The following is a 23,341-nucleotide window of genomic DNA, read 5'->3' as shown; positions in this document are numbered from 1 at the left end:
ATTTTAGTTCAATTAAAATGTCTAACTATCTGCCTCCAAACCTACCTAAACTGTAATTTTCACTTTGAGCACAGCCAATGTTCTCGGTTTTGTTTTCTTTTATCAGCTTATCAAATCAGGTCCTGCATTCCAAATGTTGGAAAAAAATAGTCATTAACTGCTAGGTAACAGCAGATTTTCCAATTTAGAAAACTAAATTACACACACTGCAAAAGTACATGTATTTTGCTATCTGAAATTTCATATTAGAATTTGCAATAACAAAACACTTCCCTAGCTCACAGGGCCTGCTGAAGTTTTTACCTCCCGTTCTGTAATTCCAGGACAATTTGCAAAGCTGATGGGGAAAAAATTAAAATAAAAATTAAGCTTCAAGTGGTATACTGCTGCTCCCACAGTTTAAATGTATCCTGGTGTGGAAGCTTCTGGTTCCTCCCCAAATGCTGTCTAGTAATCATGTTGTTGTTTTTTTTTTCCAACAAGATATACAGCTGTATGAAAGATGGCTAATCTTCAGTTTACTGTTAACAAAAGAGTGAGCTCATAAAGCTGAAATTTACCCTCAAATTGGCTTTTCCCCACCTTTTCTACCCCTATTTTTTTTAAGTGCCATGAAGTGGCAGAGGAAAGCACAATATTTTAGCCATCTGAGCATGCAGTGTTCTTGAATTATCCCACCAACTGGAAGTGCTCTATGCTACCTGTCTTTTAAAATTGGAGCCATTATAGTCAATCGTGCAAATCTACAGTTAGCCTTTCATAAAAACTGGATTTTTGACCCACTGAACTGGAACAGCCTCCATATAGTTCTTCTGATCTCTGACAAGATACCATATGACACATGCATGCCAATCTGATATTGCTGTGCATCTACACTGAGTTGCTCAGAAAAAACTGCTCATAAGTCATTAAAAAGTTCCAAATAATAGGGTGGTTCTTTTTGTAAGACAAACTTATTATTTAAGGAAGTGCAATAAAGCTCTGCATATATCAAAAAAATGGATGTCTTCACAATGCTTTTTCACCTCCAGGTAACCTGCTATCATCTGGAGTACATCAATGGAAAGCAAAAGCTTATGGTAGTTGTTCGTCTGTTTCATAAAATGAACGGGTTAACTCAGCACACCTCCAGAAAGAAAATAGACCGTACTGTGACAGCCCCAACAGTGTGCCAGCACCCTTAAAGGCTGTCACTGCAGGGCACAGAAGCAGGAGGCTGGAGTCTCTCCCTAAAGAGACTGCCTCCATTCAGATGTGAACCACATCCATCTTGTGGTTGGAGGAAGCAGCAAAGGCTGTATAGCACCTACTGTCCACAGTTGTTAGATCATGACCAGCATTGCTAACTGAATGTCTTTCAGACGTACAACTAGACTTTAAAAATGACAATAACCAAAAAATCCTCCAAAAGCCCCCAACAGACCATAAAGTCCAGTATAAATCCTAACGAGAAGTTTAGCATGCATTCCCTGAGAGGAGAGAGTCACTAGCTACTGAACAAAATTCAACTGGGTTATAATTTCACTGCCTTATCCAAACTTTTCAACAAGGACTGAGCAGTCTTACAGATTAATTTCACATTAATGAAAACATGATGATGAGAATATGCTTGTGCCTTCATGATTTTTCCCAATCAAAATATCAATGATAAGCTTTGAGTTTTACTCCTCTTCTGAAAATGTTCTCACTATAAAAAACCTCCTACCTTCCCCCTGCTACAGTTGCTTGTGCTCTTGTCATTTCTAAAAACTATGAATTCACTTCTTCATGGCATATACATGCACTGTGAAATTCAGCTTGGCCACAATTTTTGACTGAGATACCTAAGCACATCTGTCACTTCTGCTAAACACTGCAAATACCTCAAAGAGCAGGCCCTTTCCAAGAGTACCATCACTTTCAGCTGTTAAGACTCAAGATACAAGCTTGTCTGCTTGTTCAGTCCTCCCTGGATGTAAGAGGAAACAATATGAATTTATACACAGAATATTACATAATTGGCCTACAGAAAAGGTCTTCAGCATTTTTCCAAGACAGAACCCCTTAAAAATATTTCCTCTTCAGCTGTGGATATCCATATTTTCAGTTGACTGGCAAGAGACTTCAGTTTCTTTAGTACCTTTCCTGGCCTTCTCAGAACTGAGCAACAAACTGCCAGAGACCAAAGATGGCAGATTTGTAAAGCACAAGGCCCCATAAATTTACCCTTTTTTTCCCTGAATAATAATTAAAACCAGATCACTTCCACGAAGGTAAACAGCATAACCTGCCTAACTAAAGTAAAATACCACATCTATTTTCTCCATATAAGATAGTCAGGGGTTGATGCACATGACATGCATAGAGAGGCTGACGGTACGAAATTTTCCTCCTGGAGGAGGGCAGGCTAAAGGAGGACCTCATTGCTGTCTAAAACTATCCAACATGAGGGTAAAGGGAAGATGGAACTGCAGGGTAGAAGGACAAGAGGCAATGGATTCAAGACAGTACACAGGCAATCCCAACTAGGCATCAGGAAATTATTTTTTGCTATAACAGTGGTTGAACACTGGCAGACACTTGCTCACAGAGGCTGCAGTCTCCATCCTCAGAGATATTTAAAACCTTGATTGGATGTTGTCCCCAGAGCAACCTGGTCTTGATGGCCCTGCAAGGGCTTGAACCAGATGGCTGCCACAGTTCCTTCCAATCTAAACTGTTTGATGATTCTATGATCATTCCGTGGGTTTTGGTAATGAGCAAGTCAGATGCTCCAGCCTTCAGCCTGATGTCTGTCAGCAGGCAAGTCTGATTTAAAAAAAGAAAAAGACAAAACAAAACCAACAACAAAGAACAAACTGAAACACCAAATTTCAGTTCTGGATGACTTCGAAAACTGAATTGTATTTTCTAGACCAAATGAAATACAACTGCATAAAAGGATGGTGCTTCTAATATTTAAAATGACAGATTTATTTTGTGACTAAACAGGCTTTGTTTTGCTTAAGATGCCTTCATGAAAGTCTGCCTGGTTACATAACATTTTAACTAAAAGGAAAAACAAAGCAAGAAAAACTTGCCAAGTTGACATATGTCTAGAAACAAAATTCTCCAAAAATAGTATCAAGAAGACTTCAAAAATTGTTTTGAAGAAAATATACTAACAAATCTACTTTATATCCTCTTTTAATGAAAACTGGACATTATTTGCACAAAATTCAGTACAAACAACAAGAAATATCAGAGACCAAACAAATTTTGCATTTGTAGCAGTTTTGGAGATCATCATATCTAGGCAACTGTTATTTATAAACCAACAAATGTTCCACTGTGTAGGTGTAAGCTAACACACCACTGGCTACAAATGGTTTCTAATCAATTTGAACCAGCAATGGAAATTTCACTAAAAAAATACTGAATATCGCAATTTATCAAGTGATCAAACCTAAAGCCTCAGCAATTTATTGTGGTAATTCAGATTTAGCTTTTCCTTGCTTTACGTGGTATTGAGTATACCAGGCTGGGCATCACTAAGCTAGGTGTTATGCAAGAAAGAAAAAGAATTACAGATCCCATACGAAGAGCCAAGTCATACGAAGCAACTACAGGGTAAAACATAAAAAAAAATAATCCTCTGTAACAAAGCAAGAGCTAGCTCACACAGTCTGAACCTAATCCCCCAGTCAGGAAAGCAGTTGTGAGCCTCCTGTAATAATTCTTGGCATGCTGAAAAAGTAGCAGAGCATTATCCTAAGAGGAAAAGCTCTGAAGCTCATCATAATAGCTGTACAGCTATTTAAACCTCTGCTAAGAGCTATGTGCTTCTAGAAAGTTTACAAACAAGTATTCAGGTAATTCAAGTATCAGATAAGCAAATAGGAGTACTTAGTAAGATGTATCCTTAATTAATGTGTTTATCTAAGAACTGCACTGATAGAATTAATAACAGAAGCAGAGACCCACAATAGCTGCTGCCTACTTGTAAAAAAAACTTTTATTTTGAGTCAAAAGCAGAATACATTGCTTGATTCTGCTGTTACATGCAATAATTTTGGGTTTGGGTCACCCATTCCCTTCGTGGTTTTGGGGTTGGGGGGGCTGTTTCACTTTTTCATTTTTTCTTTAATTTAAAGACTGACTTGTTTTACAGCATATTCGTATTCCGCAAAGCAGCATAGCAGTCATTTTGAAACAGCTTCAGCTTGAATAAGAAGACCTTTAAAAAAAAAAACCATACACAAACCCAGAAAAATACACACTATACCATAGCTATATTTCATTAAGTATAAGAGCAAGAATTTCTGCCTGATGCAAAATTTTACTTTAAAACAAATCAGAACTAAAATGTTCAAAGACAGGTTCAACACTGGCTGGCAGCACAGACTCAGGAAATCATTTCCCCTTTTCAGCCTTTCTTTCCTCTGTGAGCAAAATCAACATGGACACCACCTATTTTGCCCTTCACTAGGACTGTGAGAACTAGTATAAGAAAAGGAAAGTTCCAGTCCCTGGATATCACCGCTGTGTTATTCAGAACTCAGGACTGTTAGCTTTCATCATTTCATTTATCCATCCGAAATTAGAGATGGAGGTTAAGACGACTTAGTTTTTAAACACTGACATTTTTGCCCAACCACCTCACCTTTTTTTAAATGCCATCTAGTAAAGAATTTCAAAGGGCTCTGCTTCTTTAATGAGGCATTAAAATACAGTCATACGACAAAAAAGCAACACTACTAAGTCTCTTAAACCCCTGGACTTACATTATCAGCTTTTATGTGCCTGTCAACACTTAACAGTAAGAAGCAATGGTTTGCTCTTTGCCTTGAATTTAAAAGCCAGCTAAACTTCCTCCCACTTTCCTGCTGAGAGCTTTAACTCCTTGCAAACTGTCAAAGCTTTGACACTTCAGCAGCAGATAAATCTATGCCAGGATGCAGTGGCCAGGTGTAGTCTCAGTCAGCCATTGGCCACTAATTTACTAGTGGCCATTTCATTCACCTCAAAAAGCAATAAATCAGAAACACTTCCCACCCCCATACCCATACACACAGCCTTGCCAATCAGCCCTTTAAAATAGATGGTAGCTTTCTTAAAGAACCAGGTCCAGCTAACCCGTAACTTGAAAGAAATGAAACATTCGTAATTGTCAACATATGGTGAAAATGCAAAGACAACTCCAACCCAAAAGGTAAAGTAAAGAGTGCAGTGTTTTTTCCAAGAAAAGTAAGTCCAAAGTATTAAATAATGGAACTTGTCTACCCAGAATGTCTCTCCAAATATCCACAGCCTAGATGTGGCATTCAGTGTGAAACCTTACTGACGCAGAGCCCATTATTAATTTGGTTTACATAGGTGCCAAGCTAAGCCCACCTGTGGAAGAATAAGATTTGAAGGATTTGCTTAGTAGAAAATCTGAAGTTCACAGCTGCGAAGCCCTATATTCCATTTGGTATAAGCTAAAATATTTGCACTGTTATCTCAATATACAGAAAAACAATGACCCCACAGATAAGCCATGCTGTTTCTTTACAACAATAAAATGAGATACAGACTTATAATGGGATCCTTGAGATAGTACAGTTAACAGCAGCATAGTGAAAAACGATCCTTTCCCTTTTCTTCTGTTCCTTTCACACTGTAATTCCACAGTACACAAAACCCCTATTTAAGTCTCCTAACCTTGATAAGGACTTGATCCCACTCTCATTCAAGACAATGGAAAAAGATCTCATAATTAACCTCAAAGATGCATGACTGAGGCACTGAGTGGCAAGTTATAGGGTACTATTGTAATAATTTCTTTGGGAAAATATTAGAGTTTTTTTCATAATGGAGGAAAAAAAGCTTTTTTTTTTCTTAAGATAGAAAATAGAAGCCAGCTTTGTCTAAAGGTCAACCATTTCTGCTGAGAATGCACAACACTGAGACAGCTCTCACATCCTTCCCACTTCAGGCATTTGCTGGGGTGGTAGCCACAAGGTACTATACAGAAGTTACAAATTCATTTGTGCTTTCAAAGGGGGAGAGGAAGGAATTAAAAAGCGCTATCTGAGGTTCTAGCCAATGTTGGCATGTCTCCTTCAAATATCTTAAGCACAACCTGGCATAGGATTTTCTCTCATCACTAGAAGAACTTCAATGGACTTCAAATGCCAAACAAATCCCTTGACTCGCTCTGTCAAACCCCAAGGGAAGCATCTGCCAGCAGTAAAAATACAAACAAGAATGCCAAGAGTTAAAAAGTTAAGTCGGATTGATTCAGCATTCAGATCAAACAACTACAGCTCTTCCTAGATTATTAACGAGCGCTCCAAGCAACCTGGGGCTCTGACGCAGACAAGAACCTGCACATCACAGGCATTCCAGGAACCCTGGTTTGCCTGGAACAAAACCTCTGCAAAATATGTGTGCCCTCCCGATTTAAAAGCATGCTGTCTCTCGTTGCCTCTCTGTCCATACACATGCACAACACTGCTAGGCACAAAATACTTCCTTCATCAAGGCTATGATCAGCAGGACTTTTTCCTGAAATTCTTTCAAATCTTTTAGCATCCATATTAATTTTTCAAAAGCTGTTCTAACAAGTAATATTGCACAAAAGAAGCACATCTTTCACAACCTCAACAGACAACCAAAATAACGAAAAAAACCAAAGAGACACAAGAAGAGACAGCAAGTCTTCTCACCAGCTGCAACTTCAAATAGAGATTTTTGGAGATGGCAGAAGGAATACAGTGATGCTTCAAGCAAGGCAATAGGATCTTTTCAAATGGAAAGGGAAGGGCTTTTTTAACTGAGAATAAAACCTGTGTGGGGAATACTGGCAAAAGACAAAGGACATGTGAACCACACATTTTGAGAAGACAAAGCATCAATGTCATCTAACTTTCCTTTTACTCAAACAAATTAACAAAACTTGAGATACATAGATAACCATGTCCAAATGTAGAAGATTAGAAACAGCAATTTTATCCAGTGTAGGTACTTGAGAAAAAGAAAACCCATACTTTTTGAACTGCAAGTTCAATGTCTGAAATTATTTAAAATCTAGAAATAAACAGATCCCATAATCAAGTTTTTCATGTTGTCAGTGCAAGCACCACACCTCCGATGCACAGATGAATTTTCAGGGTGGGTGGGTGAGTAATAATGGATTTCTTATTTCTCACAGAAGAAAGTTTTAAGCCTGAAGAGGAAGCCAGCTCAAAATATAGCCAATTTCAACAAAAAATAATTCAGGGTAATTTCAGATTCAACATTCACCCAAGTCTTCTGGCAACTTTCTTGTGGTTTTACAATCATTTCCTACAGCCACCTTTCACTGCAGGTTCTAAAGACCTGCACAAGCACGTTGAGGAAGAGAAAAAGCAAAGTGACCAGTTCTCCAGAGAAAACCATGAAGACGACCATGACTTTGACTTCATATTGTGCATGTGTAAATGATTAAAAAAAACTCAGGCAGAAAACTGCTTGGCATTAGTGTGGTTCCGCTACCAATCGCTGTGTTTCCTACAGTAACAGAAGGTGAAGCAGAGTTTAGTATAAATAAGGATTCTTAAATTAAGAGTGTACATTTAAGATGAGTCTTACCAAAAGTAACTTCTCCTTTCCCAGTCTTGTCAAACAGCTGAAAGGCTACTATGAACAATGCATCTGGAGCACACAGGACTGATTCAAATGCCACAAACTCTTGAAAGGATATCAACCTAAGGGATGAAGGAAAAAGCAAGAGCTATGAAACCACTTGCTTGCAGAAAACTGAAATAGAATAGCACATATATTATACAAAAGAAATAAGAACACAACCAAAACGTGTACAAAATGTTATCAATAGGGATTAAAATTTATCCTCAAATGCCCTCAATGCCTCAAATACCCACCAATGCTGTCAGGAGGCCTTTCCATCACTAGATGGAAATTACTGTTGAACAATGAACTTTTCCTCTCAGCAAGTCCCAACAGAACATCAAATAAGCAAAGCGCTCAGCGTGGCTACTCACCTCAGCTTTAATGTCTAACTGAACTGCCCTCTGGGGAAGCCTACCTCCCTCCCTGGCAAGACAGAGAGCCAATAAAGATATGACTAACTTCACTCAAGACTCAGTACCTAAGGCTTTTGTAAAGCAAATCCATTCAAGACCTACACGCTGCCACTCACTTCAGAAGGAACCGATCAGAATGTTATCTGTTAGCTAGCAACTTATTACTCATCCACCACAGCCCTCCAGTCCTGCGTGTTGAGTCACAAATTTCAAGCAGTAGTCTGCACATTCTTCCTCGACCCAAGAGCAGCAAATCCATCATTACAGCCAGGTTCTCAAACTTGAGTGCAGTAGCAAAGCAGAGATAAAAGCAGAGGTGCCCTTCCTTAAGTTAGTTAATAAGCAGAAATATATAATTAGACAACTTGGCACGGTTTCCAGCAGTAGATTTGATACAGCAAAGACCTTGAGCAGTTCTAATTTCTCTGGGTCACACCCAAGAGTTCAAATGGAGATCAAACTCCTATTCTTAAAGAGAGAAAGACCAATCATTCTTCTGTTTTGTTACTTCTTTAACATGTAGGTTGTACAGTTTAATATCTTCTTCAAATATGTAGCTGCAGGGCCTGCTGGCAGTCTGGGATGTTTAAGCTTGCCCTCTCTCGAGGCTGTTCTATGTCAGCTTTACAAGCACACAGCTTTAATGGTTCACATTGCAGTAGCTGGGGAGTAAAGATTTATTCCTGAGAAACATGAAATTCAGCATAACAAATGTCAAGAACCACACACACAAAAAAATGTTAATTTTTCTTCTATTAGAAGCTAACTGTATGCTTAGGACTTCTACTCAAAACGACGTTGCAGCCAGTTCAATATAAAATTCCCCTCACTATGCAATAACAGTGAAGAATAAAGCATTCGAATAGGTTGGAAAAGACATTTATTCCATCAAGTCATGATGACCCGTGACTATGCAGCAATTTCCAGTCACCCTGTCTTAAGGGAATTAATTTCAATTCACATAGAAGCCAAATCTCCACAGGGTAACAGACGCTGATTTCCGTGAAGAACATGAAAACACGAGCAGCTGAACAAAAGACATTAAAAAAAGCACAGCACAAAGAAGGCCAAAAAGCTTTACTTCTCTGCATATATATAAACTAAGTAAAAGGAAAAGAAAGCATATGTAGAGTCAGAAATAGTCTAACAAATAATTAGCCCTGGGAACATGCCACCATAGATTATTATGTAGTGTGAGAAATAAACAAAAAGAAACCTCCTCAGGTACTCTTAATATTAAACTCACAATTGATGATGCCAGTAAACATATAAGCATGCCTTAAGCTTTATGGCAAAGAAGCCAATGACTTACTACATATACACAGGTTAGCACATGGGCAGGCCATCGAGTCATTTATTTGCAGCTTCTTGGGAGCTTTCAGCACTCCCCGCTGTCAGACACACAATAAACAGATACTCAGTCGTTAAATATAAGAAAACTTCTACCTCTCCTAAGCCAAAAGAAATTTAAAAAAATGCAACATTTCCTTCAATTTTAAAGCAATATATCACAACCTACTCAGTTCTGCATTCATGCGTATTTATTGTTACTATGCGACTTACAGGTTATAAAAGCTCATTATCTGCTATTATTGGTTACATACCTGACAACTTCCACAACAGCAACCAGATACAAAGCACTGAATTCTGTCCCAAAGACTACAAAGCACCCCCCCAACAAAGCAGACAACAGGCAACAAGACTCTGAACAAGACTGTTTAGAATTAAAAATATAAAATACCTGCCAACAGCATTTTGACAAAGCTGCTTTTTGCATGAAACACTTACCAAGAGATCCTAACACGGTGATGAGAGCAGAGAAAAGAAATACAGCACCTATCCTAGCAGAATCCTAGCACCACAGTAATAACACATTCTATGTTATTAAGCCCAGATTTGATTAAAACTTCATGTATTAACACTTCTAAAAGATTTTATATTGGTAGAAGCACTCTTTGTCAGTACTTGCAAGTAATAAATCCCCCTAATAAGTCAGAGATAGATGCTTAAAATAACCCCATATCCATTTTCAAAAACAATTATTCATAGTACTATAAGATTAAAAGTGTACAAATTGTGTGGTTCTAGCCAGACTATTAAAGAAGAGACATTAATATCTGCTGTGCCAGCTGAATTCAAATTAACCCAGTTTTTACATGTTAATTAAACCAGCTATTTTCTTCTTATTGTATTTTTGCTCCCTAAGTAGACTAGCCTGCTAGTGATTCCCAACAGATCTATTCTAACAACAATGACGTATTCATTTACTTCTATTATGACCATACAATACAGTAACTGAGCAGTAATTTTTCACAGTCAATTACACGTGTGATTCTTAATGCTTAAAGATGCTGAAATAATGTGTACTACATAGCCATATGCTCACTTCTCTATACTGCACAAGGGTAGTTGCCTGGGTAACACATTTTCTTTCTGGTTTAGCATCACTCTTTTGGGCTTAGTATAACCCTTCACTGAATATCATTAGGTGTCATTAAACAGCACATATTAACATGGGCTTCAATATACTACTTAAGAGTTACTTTATCTACCTAAACAAGTGCTCATTTATGTTACAAAAGCAGAAAAAAGCCTAGTAATTTTAACCGTGCAATGGGAGGAAGCTGAAATGTTTACAAAATTTTACTTCAATCTTGAAGATATCCTCCCCAACTGGTCAAAGTCCTCCTTCACCTTCACATCCTCTTTAACAGTACCAATAGTGCACAATTTATTCAGGAAGGCTGTGATCTAGACATTTTAAAAACAACATCCAGAAACAAGAGTTACAGTCCAAACATAACAACTGGGTATGGTGCAGTAAAACCACTATTTACTACTCTCTCCTTTCTCACATGGTTCTTTCGGTGCTTGTGCCCGTGGTATCTGGGCACCAGACAGTCGTGACGCATTCCCACCAGAGGAAGTCTGCATGTAGCCATGCAAAGAAAAAAAGCCATAACCCACTGTATTAATTCATACAAATGCAATGATGAAGAGGTTTTTTCAATGCATATGTTTTTACTGTATCAGCAATTTATACATGATAACATAATGGGACACAAATTGAAGCTGCATCTATTATTTTATGCCGCAGCCTAGGTAAACTAAGTATAGTGTAAATTGGTGCATTAGAGGATAAATTTATATCCAATAATAATGGAAAATGCTGGTATTTCGATGTGTTATTTTTGAATAGCTTGTTCTTTCTAAAAATAAAGCATACAGTATTTCTCAGTAAAGTGTTAGTTACTACAGTCCAAACAGAGATGTGCAGTAAATACTTATTTTGTTATACTGATGTTCAGAAGTACAACAAAAGACTGAAAAACAGTATATTACAGTAGGCAGGATAGAAGGTGCCTGGTCTGTTGCTGATAGGCCTTGATAATGCCACTGTATTTTGGGGGAGTTTCTGATACATCTGAAGCCAAATGAAGCATTTTTTTTTTCAACTGAAATTAGGAATGAGAGGCTTAAAGCCAAGAACCAGACACTGCTCTTAAGCCCATTTCATAAAAACTACAGCCATGTGATATAACGCTTATAAAAAATCTGGGTTATTACCAGCTGGCTACTTTGAAAGGCTTCTCTGGGCATCAGCAAGAAAAGCATTCCTCTTTTTTTAAGGAAACCTTGAAAAGATGCCTCTGTAAGAGGACAGAAGGAAAGCCTACCTCCAAATATCCCTATGCCCTGACTTAAGACGGAGACAAAATTTGCTCCCATGGCAACAGATATTCATTGAACATCTGGGTCTGCCTTAAGACATCTCGTACCTTTGTCACATCACCAGCAACTCCTCTGGACACCCTCAAATCCTTAATCTCTTTCAGTACAGGAGTTGTGCTAGAGCTACACAAGAGATTTTGTCCACAGCAATCACAGTGAGATCGTATGAAAGAGCTCCTGTTCTTTAGGCTACATGCTAAGGACTCCTTCAGGTAAGCAACTCTCTGCCCATCTATTTGCTCTGCTCATGAGTCAGAAGCTCTTATGCTGTCTGTCTTTCCCCCCTGCAACTTACCTATTTCAGTATTTCTTGCTAATTACACTTGGTATCTATACCTAATTTCTCACCAAAATCAGGAGTTAAAAATGTTTTTACAGTGCTAGGAACAACCCCAGTAATCCTGGGCTCAGATCCTTTTAGTGAATAGTGGTCATGTTCACCAGTCATGAAGGAGAGATGCTTCTTCAGAGCAGAACAGGGATCTGAGGCAGTGGATAAATGCTTCCAGAAATATCCTAGAATCCTTTTTTTCAGAACTGCACTACTTTAAGCCACTAACACCATAACAAAACGAACTTGTCACTGCTCTTGCAAGCTACCTTCTATTTTAACCTAGAAATAAGGCTAAATTATTGAATGGACTCTCATGACCTTAGCACATGCAAGTCTCTAAATACTGAGCAGCCTATTAAAAATGAACACTAACAAAAGCAGTTTTGTACTTTAAAACTAGGAGCTCTGGACTGCCAAGCTGGAAATTCAATAGGAGACCAGTAGGTCCTGTTGTCATCCCTAGAAGATTTCATTCCAGGAACCAAAGACCAAGTCATCCTTGCTTCAGATGAATTCTTCCGTGAATTAATTTACACACCACTAGAAGAATATACAAATGTCTGCCCAAAGGCAGAAAATGCTACAATGACAGGTTAGGGGGTGATGAATGCGAATCACTTTCAGAACTTTCTCCATTCTTTCATGCATTATTATAGCAGCTAAACATAAAGCCTGAATACCAGAGAAGACTCCCCTAAGACGTGTTAGGAACATGCAATCCTCTGTCACTGCACAGGCTGGACTGCAGAAACAGTCCTTACCTATGGAAGAATGCAGTAATTAGAAGCCTCAATCCTACAGCACAAAAATCCTCCAAGATAACGCCCCGTTATGAAATCCCAACTTGTCAACAAGTTCACATAGGCTACAGTTTTAGATTTTGCTCTTCCTGACACCAGCTTCTGCTTGTGAGAGAGATCCAAATCACAAGGCATGGATTATACTCTCAATCTTCTTAATACAAAACGGATTTGAAGCTGTGCAATTTGGAAAATGCCATTTTCGCAAGCACCAAACTAAGGGAAGAAATCTGAGAAATGTTTAACACTTTCAGTTGAATGCTATCTTGAAGCCATCATTTTCCTGCTGCCATCACTCCAATGCTACCAATGTAACCTCTTACAGAATTCTTCTAACAGGGCTAACAATCATCACACTAACTTGTCTGCAAAGTTTAAGGTGCCCGGCTGCCAGATACCTGAGGCTGGCTGAGCAGAAAAGAGAGCACAGAAACTAGCGCAAAAGTTCTCAGTTAGGCATGCATCTGTTCCCTAAGAAGCCTGCATTCTCTAGCCATGCTTTATTTATCTCACATTTTACTCTCTGCAACCACTGATATGAGTCATGCCTGAAGTTTTCTGGTTTCTAAAAATGCCACAACTACAGACTTTAAGTCCATAGCTAATTATTCTAAAGTTTCTCTAAAGATACTTTAAAGGCGGGGTTAAAAAAATGCATTCATATGACTGAAGAGACAGCTTGCCTGGGCAAGTACCAAAAGCAAAATCTAGGATTTCATTAAGGAGGGGTGAGGGGGGTAGCTAATCCTGCCTATTGGCAAAGTCAGCCTTTCAAATGCAAACCATGTGCAACCAACTTCCCCGCTGTCTTCCCAAGACTGCAAAGTGGTTCCTTAAATACCTTAGTTGCTCCTCCTCTCTCTTAAGGGAAAAAACAGTAGCAAAAACCTTCAACAGTGCTATTCCAAAACAAAGCAGGGACACTTTTTTCTACAATCTCTTCCTACACCATTTAAACTTATTTTAGATTGCTATTTGAATGTGTTTGTGACAGATACACAAAGTAAACAGAGACAGAAAGACTCATGGAAGAAAAGAAAGGCAGGAGTTAAGGGAGCCAGACAACAAAAATGAAAGTTTCAATGAATTAAAAATACGTAGAAGACTGAAAATAGTTTGCTCAGCTAAATGGAACATGCAGCCCAAAACATCATTTCTACTCTTTCCACTTAAAAGACATTGTGTTCCTTTACATATCTGCAGGCAAAAAAGAGAAAAGAAACCAAAACACAACCCCTCCACCTTTCAGGGATCAATTTATTTTTGAAGAATGGGTTTGTACTTTTTAAATGAACAACAGAAAAATAATTAAAAAAAAAAACACAAAAAAACACTTACCCATCCTTTGTCTGATCCACCACACCTGCAAGGAGCTGTACAGTGCTTGCATTAGGCAGACCATCTCCAGTTATCTTTAGGTACCGTGTGACAAAGTCATTAGGAGACATGAAGAATTCGCCATTCTTCTCCACACTTGCATACTGTTGAATGAATACAACATTTAGTGCCTCAAATGCATCCTTCTTCAGGCATTTATTAACACCACCCATAGTTTCCAATCAGGAGCAGGCTCCTGTTACAGCACATAACAGTTCTGCTCTGAAGAGCCTACAACCTACACCCAAACAGGAAAGAGTAAGAGGGGAGCACTCAAGTAGCTGAAGGCTTGGCTTCCAGACAGAAGAACGGCAGATATATGATTTTTTGTTTATCACGTCAACAATTTCTCCATGGTAGGCTAGAAAGAGTTAATGGTTCAATACCAATTTTTTGTTGGAAGTAAAAGCACACATGCCTTTAAAAGCAGGTATGTGGCATCTCTCGCCCAGAGAAACTATAACAGTAACGGGATACTCCAGCACATTTTATTCATCTGAAATTACTCCTTTGTGCTGCCATTCTGCTTCTGGATGGGAAGCCAAAATGACATCGCAGTGCTAGTGGCATATGTGATCCCACCGGAGTGTCCACCTGGGGGGGCTGTTTTGGGGGGCTGTTTTGGAGGGACATCACCACAGCACCATTTCAGCCACCGCTGGTCCCTAGGGAAAGGGGAACCTACAAATGCTCCTTCCTGGCTGAACTGCTGAAAGAAGTCCAGAGAACACTATTTGGAGAAAAAAGTACAGAAAAAAAGAACTTGGACATCTCAACAGAAACAAGAAAAATGGTCCAACACCTTACCAAACACTGCTGGCATATGATACTCCCGCTTTATGCCATAGCTACCCGCATACTACTCCAGAAAACTGCTCTTGACAGATGCAAGCTTATTTGCTCCCAAGGGAAGCCTCTAGTAATATATTACATATCAAGGAAAAGGAATATTACAATATTTTTATTGCAATACATAAATAAATGTAATTGCCTTTTTTACAAGGTTTACCTGATTCCTCAGTCATCCTTCAAAGTTGAAATCCCTCATTTTCTGTACAAAAGTAAACTTGAAACCAATTCCTAATAATGCTGTTGTTGTTTTTTTTTTTTTAGGAAAAGAAAAAGGATAAGGACAACAATTAAAAGGAAAAGAAATCCCAGGCAACATTTGCAGAACCATGCATTAGCTTTAAGGGTAACAGGTCTGTCTCAGGATAACAAACATGCGCTGAGAACAGGAAAAAAAATGTTAATTTCTTTTTTTTTTTTAAGATAAGGTAGGATGATAAACCATTGTTGCAGCTCCCCATGGAGCATTATCCACAATAAAGTAATAAATAAATTAGATATCTGTTTCTATTTTGTAGTGTACTTCAAAGACACATGTTTTGTTTTACATTGCTACGGCTCTGCTAAGGGAAAGGAACTGCCAGTTTTCATTTCACAGAGCCACACTGGTGCCTGCAGATACTGTTATACCTGCTGTAGGCATATAACTCCCAGAGGGATGCCAAAGTGTAGTGGTAAGTAGATTATTTTCTACTAGTGCTATATAAATACAGTCTTCAGGTACAGCAACATCTTCAAGAAACAAGGTTTCAAAAGAGCAAACCCAAACAAAACATAACTTGCTTTGGCATCTATATATTGGTTAGTATTCAAGGATTCATGTTTCGATAGACACTGTTCGTAACGCAAGCTTTCTACTTGATACACTGGCACAGAATTTTCAATTGTATACTTTTATAAGAACTAGCAGATCAATTGATTTCAATGTAATCATTTGCAGGAAGACAGAATCTTTCTGAATCCCAGCCTTGGAAACTTTTAACACAGCTGCTATTGAGAAACAAATCAAATAAGTCAGCCTATGCTTCTGTATTTCATTTTTCTCTTCCAAGCTAACCCCCTGCTAGGGCACTCAATAACAGAAAACAGCACAAAGTTTCAGTGTCCCCCTGTTTTCCTGTCACCGTGATTTACTCAAGTGTATTTGAAATCTAATCACGTACTCTATACTACATATAGAAAATGACCTTGGAAAATGTCAGCTTGATCACTTTGACTAAAATCTAATCTCTTAGGGGTTATGGAAGAAGACTTAGAAAAAGTAGAGTTACTCTTGGAAATTATCATAACAAAAAGAGAAAAACATCAATTCCATTGGTTTTGGAGGAGAGACATTAAAAAAATGGTTCTTTACAATTGTATTTTTCCCCACTTTGTCAATTATACCCACAGAGAATTCGATATTATACAATAGTACTTAATGGCTTTTGGGTAACTTATTTCCATACCTTTTAGATAGTCAGGTATTAACTAGTTCAACTCCATTTTAAAAAGATTTGCCAACATTTTATTGGGGGTTTGATGTATTGAAAATGCTAAAAGTTGATTGTAATCAACTCTATTTAAACAGATAGCTTCATATTTATTTCTGCACAGTGGGTATCAAACCTACCTGGGAATTGTATTTTTTTTTTTTTAATTCTTAATTCAGTAGAAAGAATGATTGTCAAGTTATTTTGTAAGTGAAGATCCTACAGTCCACAGAAGCAACTGTATTGGCCTCACCACTTACAATCATCTGAAACAGCTTAATTAATGCTCTGGCCATCGCTTATCTCTAGAGCACAAAACAACACACCATATTCAGTCATCCTTTTTCCTTCTCAGTGAGCAGCACAAGAATTTCTGTATGACACTGAAAAAAATACTTAGCTCATACTTCATTATTCTGCTTACTGAGACCCCTTCTTTTAGTGGAAGGGGAAGCAGAAAAGGAAGAAAAAGGAGCTGGAGGTGGTATTTAGTGTTCTCAATGACAAGCCATTCCATCCACCAAACCTTAAAGCTGAGGAAGCTACCACCCCCAGAAACTCAAGAGAGATGAATACCCATGGACAGGTAGGAAATAACTTTCACACTGTTCTCACCAAACCAGCCAACACCCCTCTCCCACAAATGAGCACCTCATAGTGCTGAAGGGACCACACTTCTCTCTACCACATTTATTCTCTTCCCTAATGCTACCACCTTCTTGGGTCAACAGTCTACTCCCTGTCTGCCTTTTCTACTGCCTTGCTCCTGCTTTTCAAGCATTTGCCTCTGAAAATCCCATTATCTCATTCTTTCTCAAGAGTCTTTTTGCACTCCTGACAGATACAAGTTCCAGGACTTAATAAGTTAAATCTTGGCTTTCTCAACTGAAAATCTGATTTCAGAGCTATAAATACTGACAGTATATGACAAAACTATAAATACTGGCAATATACATAGTGACACCTACACATATTGTTAATAATAGCTCAAAAGGGACAATGGAAAACATGCTAAGAAGTGCATGCTGTGTGAGGCATGACAGTGGAGAGAGAGAAGGTGGAGGGAGGAACTTGGGAGAGGTATGAGCTCTCTTAGGCACTCAATCCCTTACAAAAATAAGTCAGATACAACAGCTCCCTGTAGCAATGCGGCATCTATCTTGCATATATTCACCAGACCAGCAGATTTCTATCCTCATTTTTCATACCAGACTATCAAACCAATACAGATGCTGTACTAATAAATCTTATGAAGGTTAGGAATAATTACTTAAATTTAGGAAATGAGTGAAAGAAAGCCATATTCCAGCAAAACACTAAAGCACACTGCTCTCAAGTATACAAGTACACAGACAATTCATTGCTTGCACTCTTCTACAGCAGGCAAACACAGGAATTTTAGTTAAATAGTAAGTACGGCTACCACTTCTCAGGACAAGCTTCCTCACACTTCTAAAAATTAGAGAAAAAGAGAGAATCTTGAAGGAAAGAAGCAAGAAGAGTGGGAGAAGAAAGTTTACCAAATGGTCTAACAGCAAAGTGTCTATAGGAACATTTTACCATGTGCAGGAACAATACTGAAACTCCCACCCCATTCTCTGAATAATGTGGATTTTTTCGAAGATAGTAATACTTCTTCTGAGTCAATACAATAATCACTCAGGAATGTATCTGACTTCTTGGTGAGCATTGTTCAATTCTGATAATGGTATTTAAGTCTAACATGGTAATAATACAGTGAATGATTAATGGTTGGAAAAACCATCAAGAGTTGTATGCTGCAATAAAGGAGCAAAAGATATGAAAAATTAGAGCAGAAAGAGTAAAATATTTACTTTATACATACCTTCAAAAATATTGTTTTCAACTCAGCTGGATCAGCTCTCTTGGTTAGAGCCACCTACAAGTAAATACAATTCCATTAATATGCATAATTTATACAAAAGATGTCAAAGTGTCATTTAGAAGGAATACTTCAAACAACAGAACAACTGATGAAAATAAATGTTCACTTAAGATAAATTAGGTACTGCTTTAGCTGGCCATGCTTATTTTACTCATGTCACATTCACACAAAGTTATTCACCATTTTTTGTTCTAACCGCTTCCCTTGCACAACCCTGCAATTCTTAAACAAGCACACATTAACAAGTCATAAAGATATCCAAGTATCAAATATTTTCAACATGCCTCTCTGCTGGGATTCAGCATTATACCATCTTTACCATATAGATTTTTATACTTCTAGCATCTTTCATCTAAGGATTTCAGAGCACCATATGCAGTCCCCAACCGACAGAATAAGTACTCACATACAAACTTGTCCAAGAAAACAACTCCATAAAAGGTTGAATTACAATGTAATTATTGGGCTTACCGGTACTCCTACCTCCTACTTCCAATGTTTTCAACTATATAAACTTACAGCGCAGACCTTTCTGACGAGGTAAATTCAGAAAGCACAGTATCTAGATTTTTCTACAGATGAGAGAGCTAGCTAGCTCCAAATAAAATATAAGTTACATTTATCATCATCAATCCAAAGTAATTACATGGGTTTTTTTCCCCAAAACATGAATGAAAAAAGATTCTATACCCAATACAGAGTAAGCCTGTCAGTATTTTCCTTGTTGACATACCATGCCATCCATTTACTGCTTTTGGCAGTAGATTCATCCCCTCAGCTTGTGCCTGCTATAGTTTCCTTTTCTTTCTTCAGGATACTTTGATAACATCTTGCTTACCGACATAACCATCATCTGATAAGTCAATTTAGCACGTCAACCTATTTCTCATTAAAAAAAAATACTTTGGAAGTAAACGTGGCTGTAATGGGAAATAAACAGCCGAAAGGTAAGACAAAATCTTACTCTTACCTAAGAATTAATTATCAGAACATTATCAATAAAACACAACTATCTGCTTTCTTGACTCTCCAGAGCACAGGCAGACCATAAAGGTGAATATGACTCCAACTGCATTTCTAGTAGTGCACTAGACTACTGCCGAAAATGGTAGGAGTTTGAGTTTAACTAAGACTCTTTAGCAAGTTTTTCCTCACCCTAAATGGGTAATTTAAAAAACTAAAAGAAAAAAAATCCAAAGTATTTAAAGAAAAGTGTATGAATAAGGTTTGTTATAAAATTTTAGAGGTTTTTTAAAAGGGAAAGCCACACCCAAAGTTATACCAAGACTCAAGTGACAGAGTCCATAGCTGGAGTCCCAGTTCTGTTTGCACAGAAATCCATGTGGAGGCAGTTGCAAAAAATCAAAGTGTAACTGTGAAGCTAGGAATCTAAACATGCATTTTCTAAAGTACAAGCTGTCCTAAATGTAATCACTGTGTAGTAAGCAAAGTTTTAACCCCATTTGTCAACCTGGTACTCCAGAGTAACTGGGAACTTAGAGGAAAGAAAGAAACCCCTGACATTTCTACATTGTTGCAATACAGAATCTTGCCACTATACAGACAAACAAAAGACACTTCAAACATCTGTATCCATTAAAATATAATCAGTATCAAACTTAATCTGCCTTAGACTTTAAATTTTATACTGTGCCAGAAATCTAAGCCTGAAGAAACCAGGGATGAAAAGAACAAAGGAAAAGGCTACATGCAACTCCCACTCATTTTCCTTTGGTTTCACTGACGTTAACTATCTTGGGAAACTTGGGAGACAAAACGTGATCACAGCCCAACTGCCATTTTTCATTTTTCAGTCCTCTTTTGATTATGCAGGGGGAAGAGAGGATTTGTTTGGTTTTTCTTTACAGCAAGTTGCTTTCAAACCATACACTGAAAGGCAGGCTGAAGTTGGCCAGGTTGATTGAACGCATAGCAGCACTGTGGACCAGCAGCCCAAGCAGGAGCAGCAGATCACAGCTACCCTGCCTTTCCCACAGCCTACTTCCACACTCTTCCCAGGAAAACAGGATAGGAAAGGGATGGTTAGCACCACGTAACAGGTGTGTTCAAGTGTCACCCATCGATCTCCATTTTGAAAGGTTGACTTCACCCCAAGCAAGGAAAAGAGCCTCTACTATGCTATGTTATAGCTTCATGAGGTCCGACGCTACTGCAGCAATACCTGTGCTAAGAGCAGAAATATTTAATCCAGCCCTTCATTCATCCCCAGCTGTGGGCAAAGTTGAAGCTGCACACAGGGACACAAGAACTGATCCTGATGACAGGCGTTACTAGCAGACTCCTCTTCTGGTAAAGGTCAAAATATCACTCTCAATACCATTCTGAAAATTGTTCCCAGTGATGTTAGCAGTTGAAGGTGGGCTAAGTAACCCAGTGCCAAGGCTGCAAGCCAACAGATAACATGCCTGGTGAAAAGTGACCGACAGACACAAGCTACTTCTCCTTCGGTCAATTCAGGTGATGTATTCTGACCCATGTGTTTTGTTACTGGAAAGACTTGTTCATTTCACTTTATTTTCTCACCATAAAGACAAAAACCAGCCTGAGATAAAACCAGCTCCCAGCTGGTAGGCATAACATCTCTGTAGTTGCCTGAGGGAAATAATGTTTGCTACTGCTCTTTAACAGAGACACTTTGTGACACACATTACAAAAAAAAAAAAAAAAGTAACTTTTATTAAGTAATGTTCAGTGAAGAAATCTCTCCAATAAATAACATTTATTTTTAAAAAACAAGAGACAACAGGGAGCACAGAAACTGAAGTGTGGGATTATAACAAAGTCAAGACGTTACAGAAAAGACTGGGAGAACATATGGAAAATGTCAGCAGGGATTTTCATTCCTAAATACTTGAAAGTTTTAGCCAAAATACTATGTCTATATGTGCATTATAATGTATATGAAGAACCAGCAAGCACAGTCAATATAAGACCTGAATTTAAAAATGCTAAATCCCTCCCATTAGCCATGATATTCAGCAAAGTGAAGCAGAAGGTACACAGAGAAAGGGAAAGCTCTACAAGTGAGGGACATAACATATGGGCTTGTCTGCACACTGGAGCTGTTCATATCCTTAGACTCCCTTGCACCTTTATCTTAATTTCTCCAGCAGAGCTCTCTTCTCCTTGTTGACTTATGCTCAATTCACAGTGATAAGCATTTGCAGTCTCACTTCCACCCTTAACAACAAATGCAAACAGACTCCTTCCAGAAAAATATTGCTGTATAACAATGCAAGAAAACAGAATCCACTGAGAATCTAAGAAAATTATATTACATTTCAATTCAACTCTATTGATATATAATATATTGATATATATTTGCCATACACAGGGCAGAAGGAAAAGGCTGTCAGTACAGTCTTTACTCAGTAAAGAACAACATTGACAGGGGTGGACAATAGAGGAAAAAGGCAACAGGAAAATCAGAATTAATGCCAATATACCATTAACTTAATGGGACATATAAAATGTCTGACCTCACCTTCATGGTAAAGATGACTTTAGCAGCCACAATTTGGATGGAGTAGAAAAGTGATGGGGGTCAAGTAACATTTGGAAATTGCTACAAGATTCCAGAAAGTTCATGAAGACAACAGCAAGTCCGAACCAAAGATACATGCTGCTTCTTCCTCACAGTTTAACCTGAATACAGCTCATGTGTGAAGAAGGAAGTTGATGGCACTAAAGATGCTTTTCCCCTACCACACTATGTTTAAGAACTCCTGACACTGAGCAGGTAAGATGCTGGAGAGCAGCCCTTCTTCAAGCAGAGAACCAGAGCAGGGCTGCTTCACTGCCAGGCACTGGTGACCTCATTCTGTTTAATTCTAGAGAACACCATCTACAGGCAGGAATAGAGAGAAGATGTTTGATGAAAGGCCTAACAAGCGATCACAAACTCTAGTAGCTTCACCTTGAAATTAAGATTATTTTTAAAGTTCGTCTATTCTTAAACACAGCTAAAGAACATAATGTATTTGGCACCATTAGAAGACCTCAAATCAAGACTGAAACCTTATGTCTTTTAGAGGTATTCTTTTGTTTCATCACAAGTTATTGAGTCCACCTGTACAACTCAAAGACATGTGGCCCAGTTTATGTAAAAGGTCAGATTCAATCATTGTAATGTTTCTTTCTGGCTATAAGTATACACATACACTCAATATGTGCAACTCCAAAGGAGATCAAACCAGGGTTTGGCCTTACATTCTTGTTTAGATGAGTGACTGGAAAATTGGAAACCAGTTAAAGTGCCGTTACTGGCCAAGCTTGAATTCAGACCAGAAATCCAATAGTAGTGTCCAAATATCATGCTAAAACAACACCCCAGTTTGTATTTTAATACAACTAACTTGCTTACATAGATGAGAATCACTCTTTTTCTAAGAGTGATTACTTACACTAATACTACCATAACCATTCACCATCACTCTTCTAACGTAGAAATTCCCCTTGGTTACTCTCCATCATTGCACATAGCACCTTAAGTTACAAGTGTTGTGCATCTACATCTGTCCAGTGCACAGTCTCCTGTTTCAGCTGCCCCAATAACCATTTCTCTTTAGCCCAATATGTTCCAACATATTCTCAGTTCAACAAAAGCACTGTCTTTAAGTCATGCATAACAAAATCCAAGTAAAAGGACTTGACTGTGATCTGCAAAGGAAAGTAAACTATGCAGGATTCAGCTTCATCGGGAAGCTTGCAAGCAAGATGTGGACTAGCTCACCAAACAGAGAACCAGAAAACTGCAAGGAGAGCTGGCACAGAATGCAGATCAAAAAGATCTTCTCACCAAATTTCCCTTACAGTAAGCTGAGTGC

General features: G+C 38.3%; 1 protein-coding gene across 2 annotated transcripts in view; it reads right to left on the bottom strand.

Moving 5' to 3' along the window:
- The window catches only part of SLC25A13 (solute carrier family 25 member 13), a 103,623-nt gene that overhangs the window by 59,799 nt on the left and 20,483 nt on the right, over positions 1–23,341 (bottom strand). For both annotated transcript variants that reach the window (XM_054058138.1, XM_054058137.1), the window contains 3 exons: positions 18,435–18,488; positions 14,229–14,371; positions 7,573–7,688 (listed from right to left, as the gene is read on the bottom strand). In XM_054058138.1, coding sequence (XP_053914113.1) covers positions 7,573–7,688; positions 14,229–14,371; positions 18,435–18,488 — 313 coding nt within the window. The remainder of the gene's footprint in view (positions 1–7,572; positions 7,689–14,228; positions 14,372–18,434; positions 18,489–23,341) is intronic.

The sequence above is a fragment of the Cuculus canorus genome, chromosome 2, assembly GCF_017976375.1.
Source record: "Cuculus canorus isolate bCucCan1 chromosome 2, bCucCan1.pri, whole genome shotgun sequence".
NCBI lineage: Eukaryota > Metazoa > Chordata > Aves > Cuculiformes > Cuculidae > Cuculus > Cuculus canorus.
The sequence above is the reverse complement of the archived record's forward strand: the minus strand, read 5'-3'. Positions and strand labels throughout refer to the sequence as shown.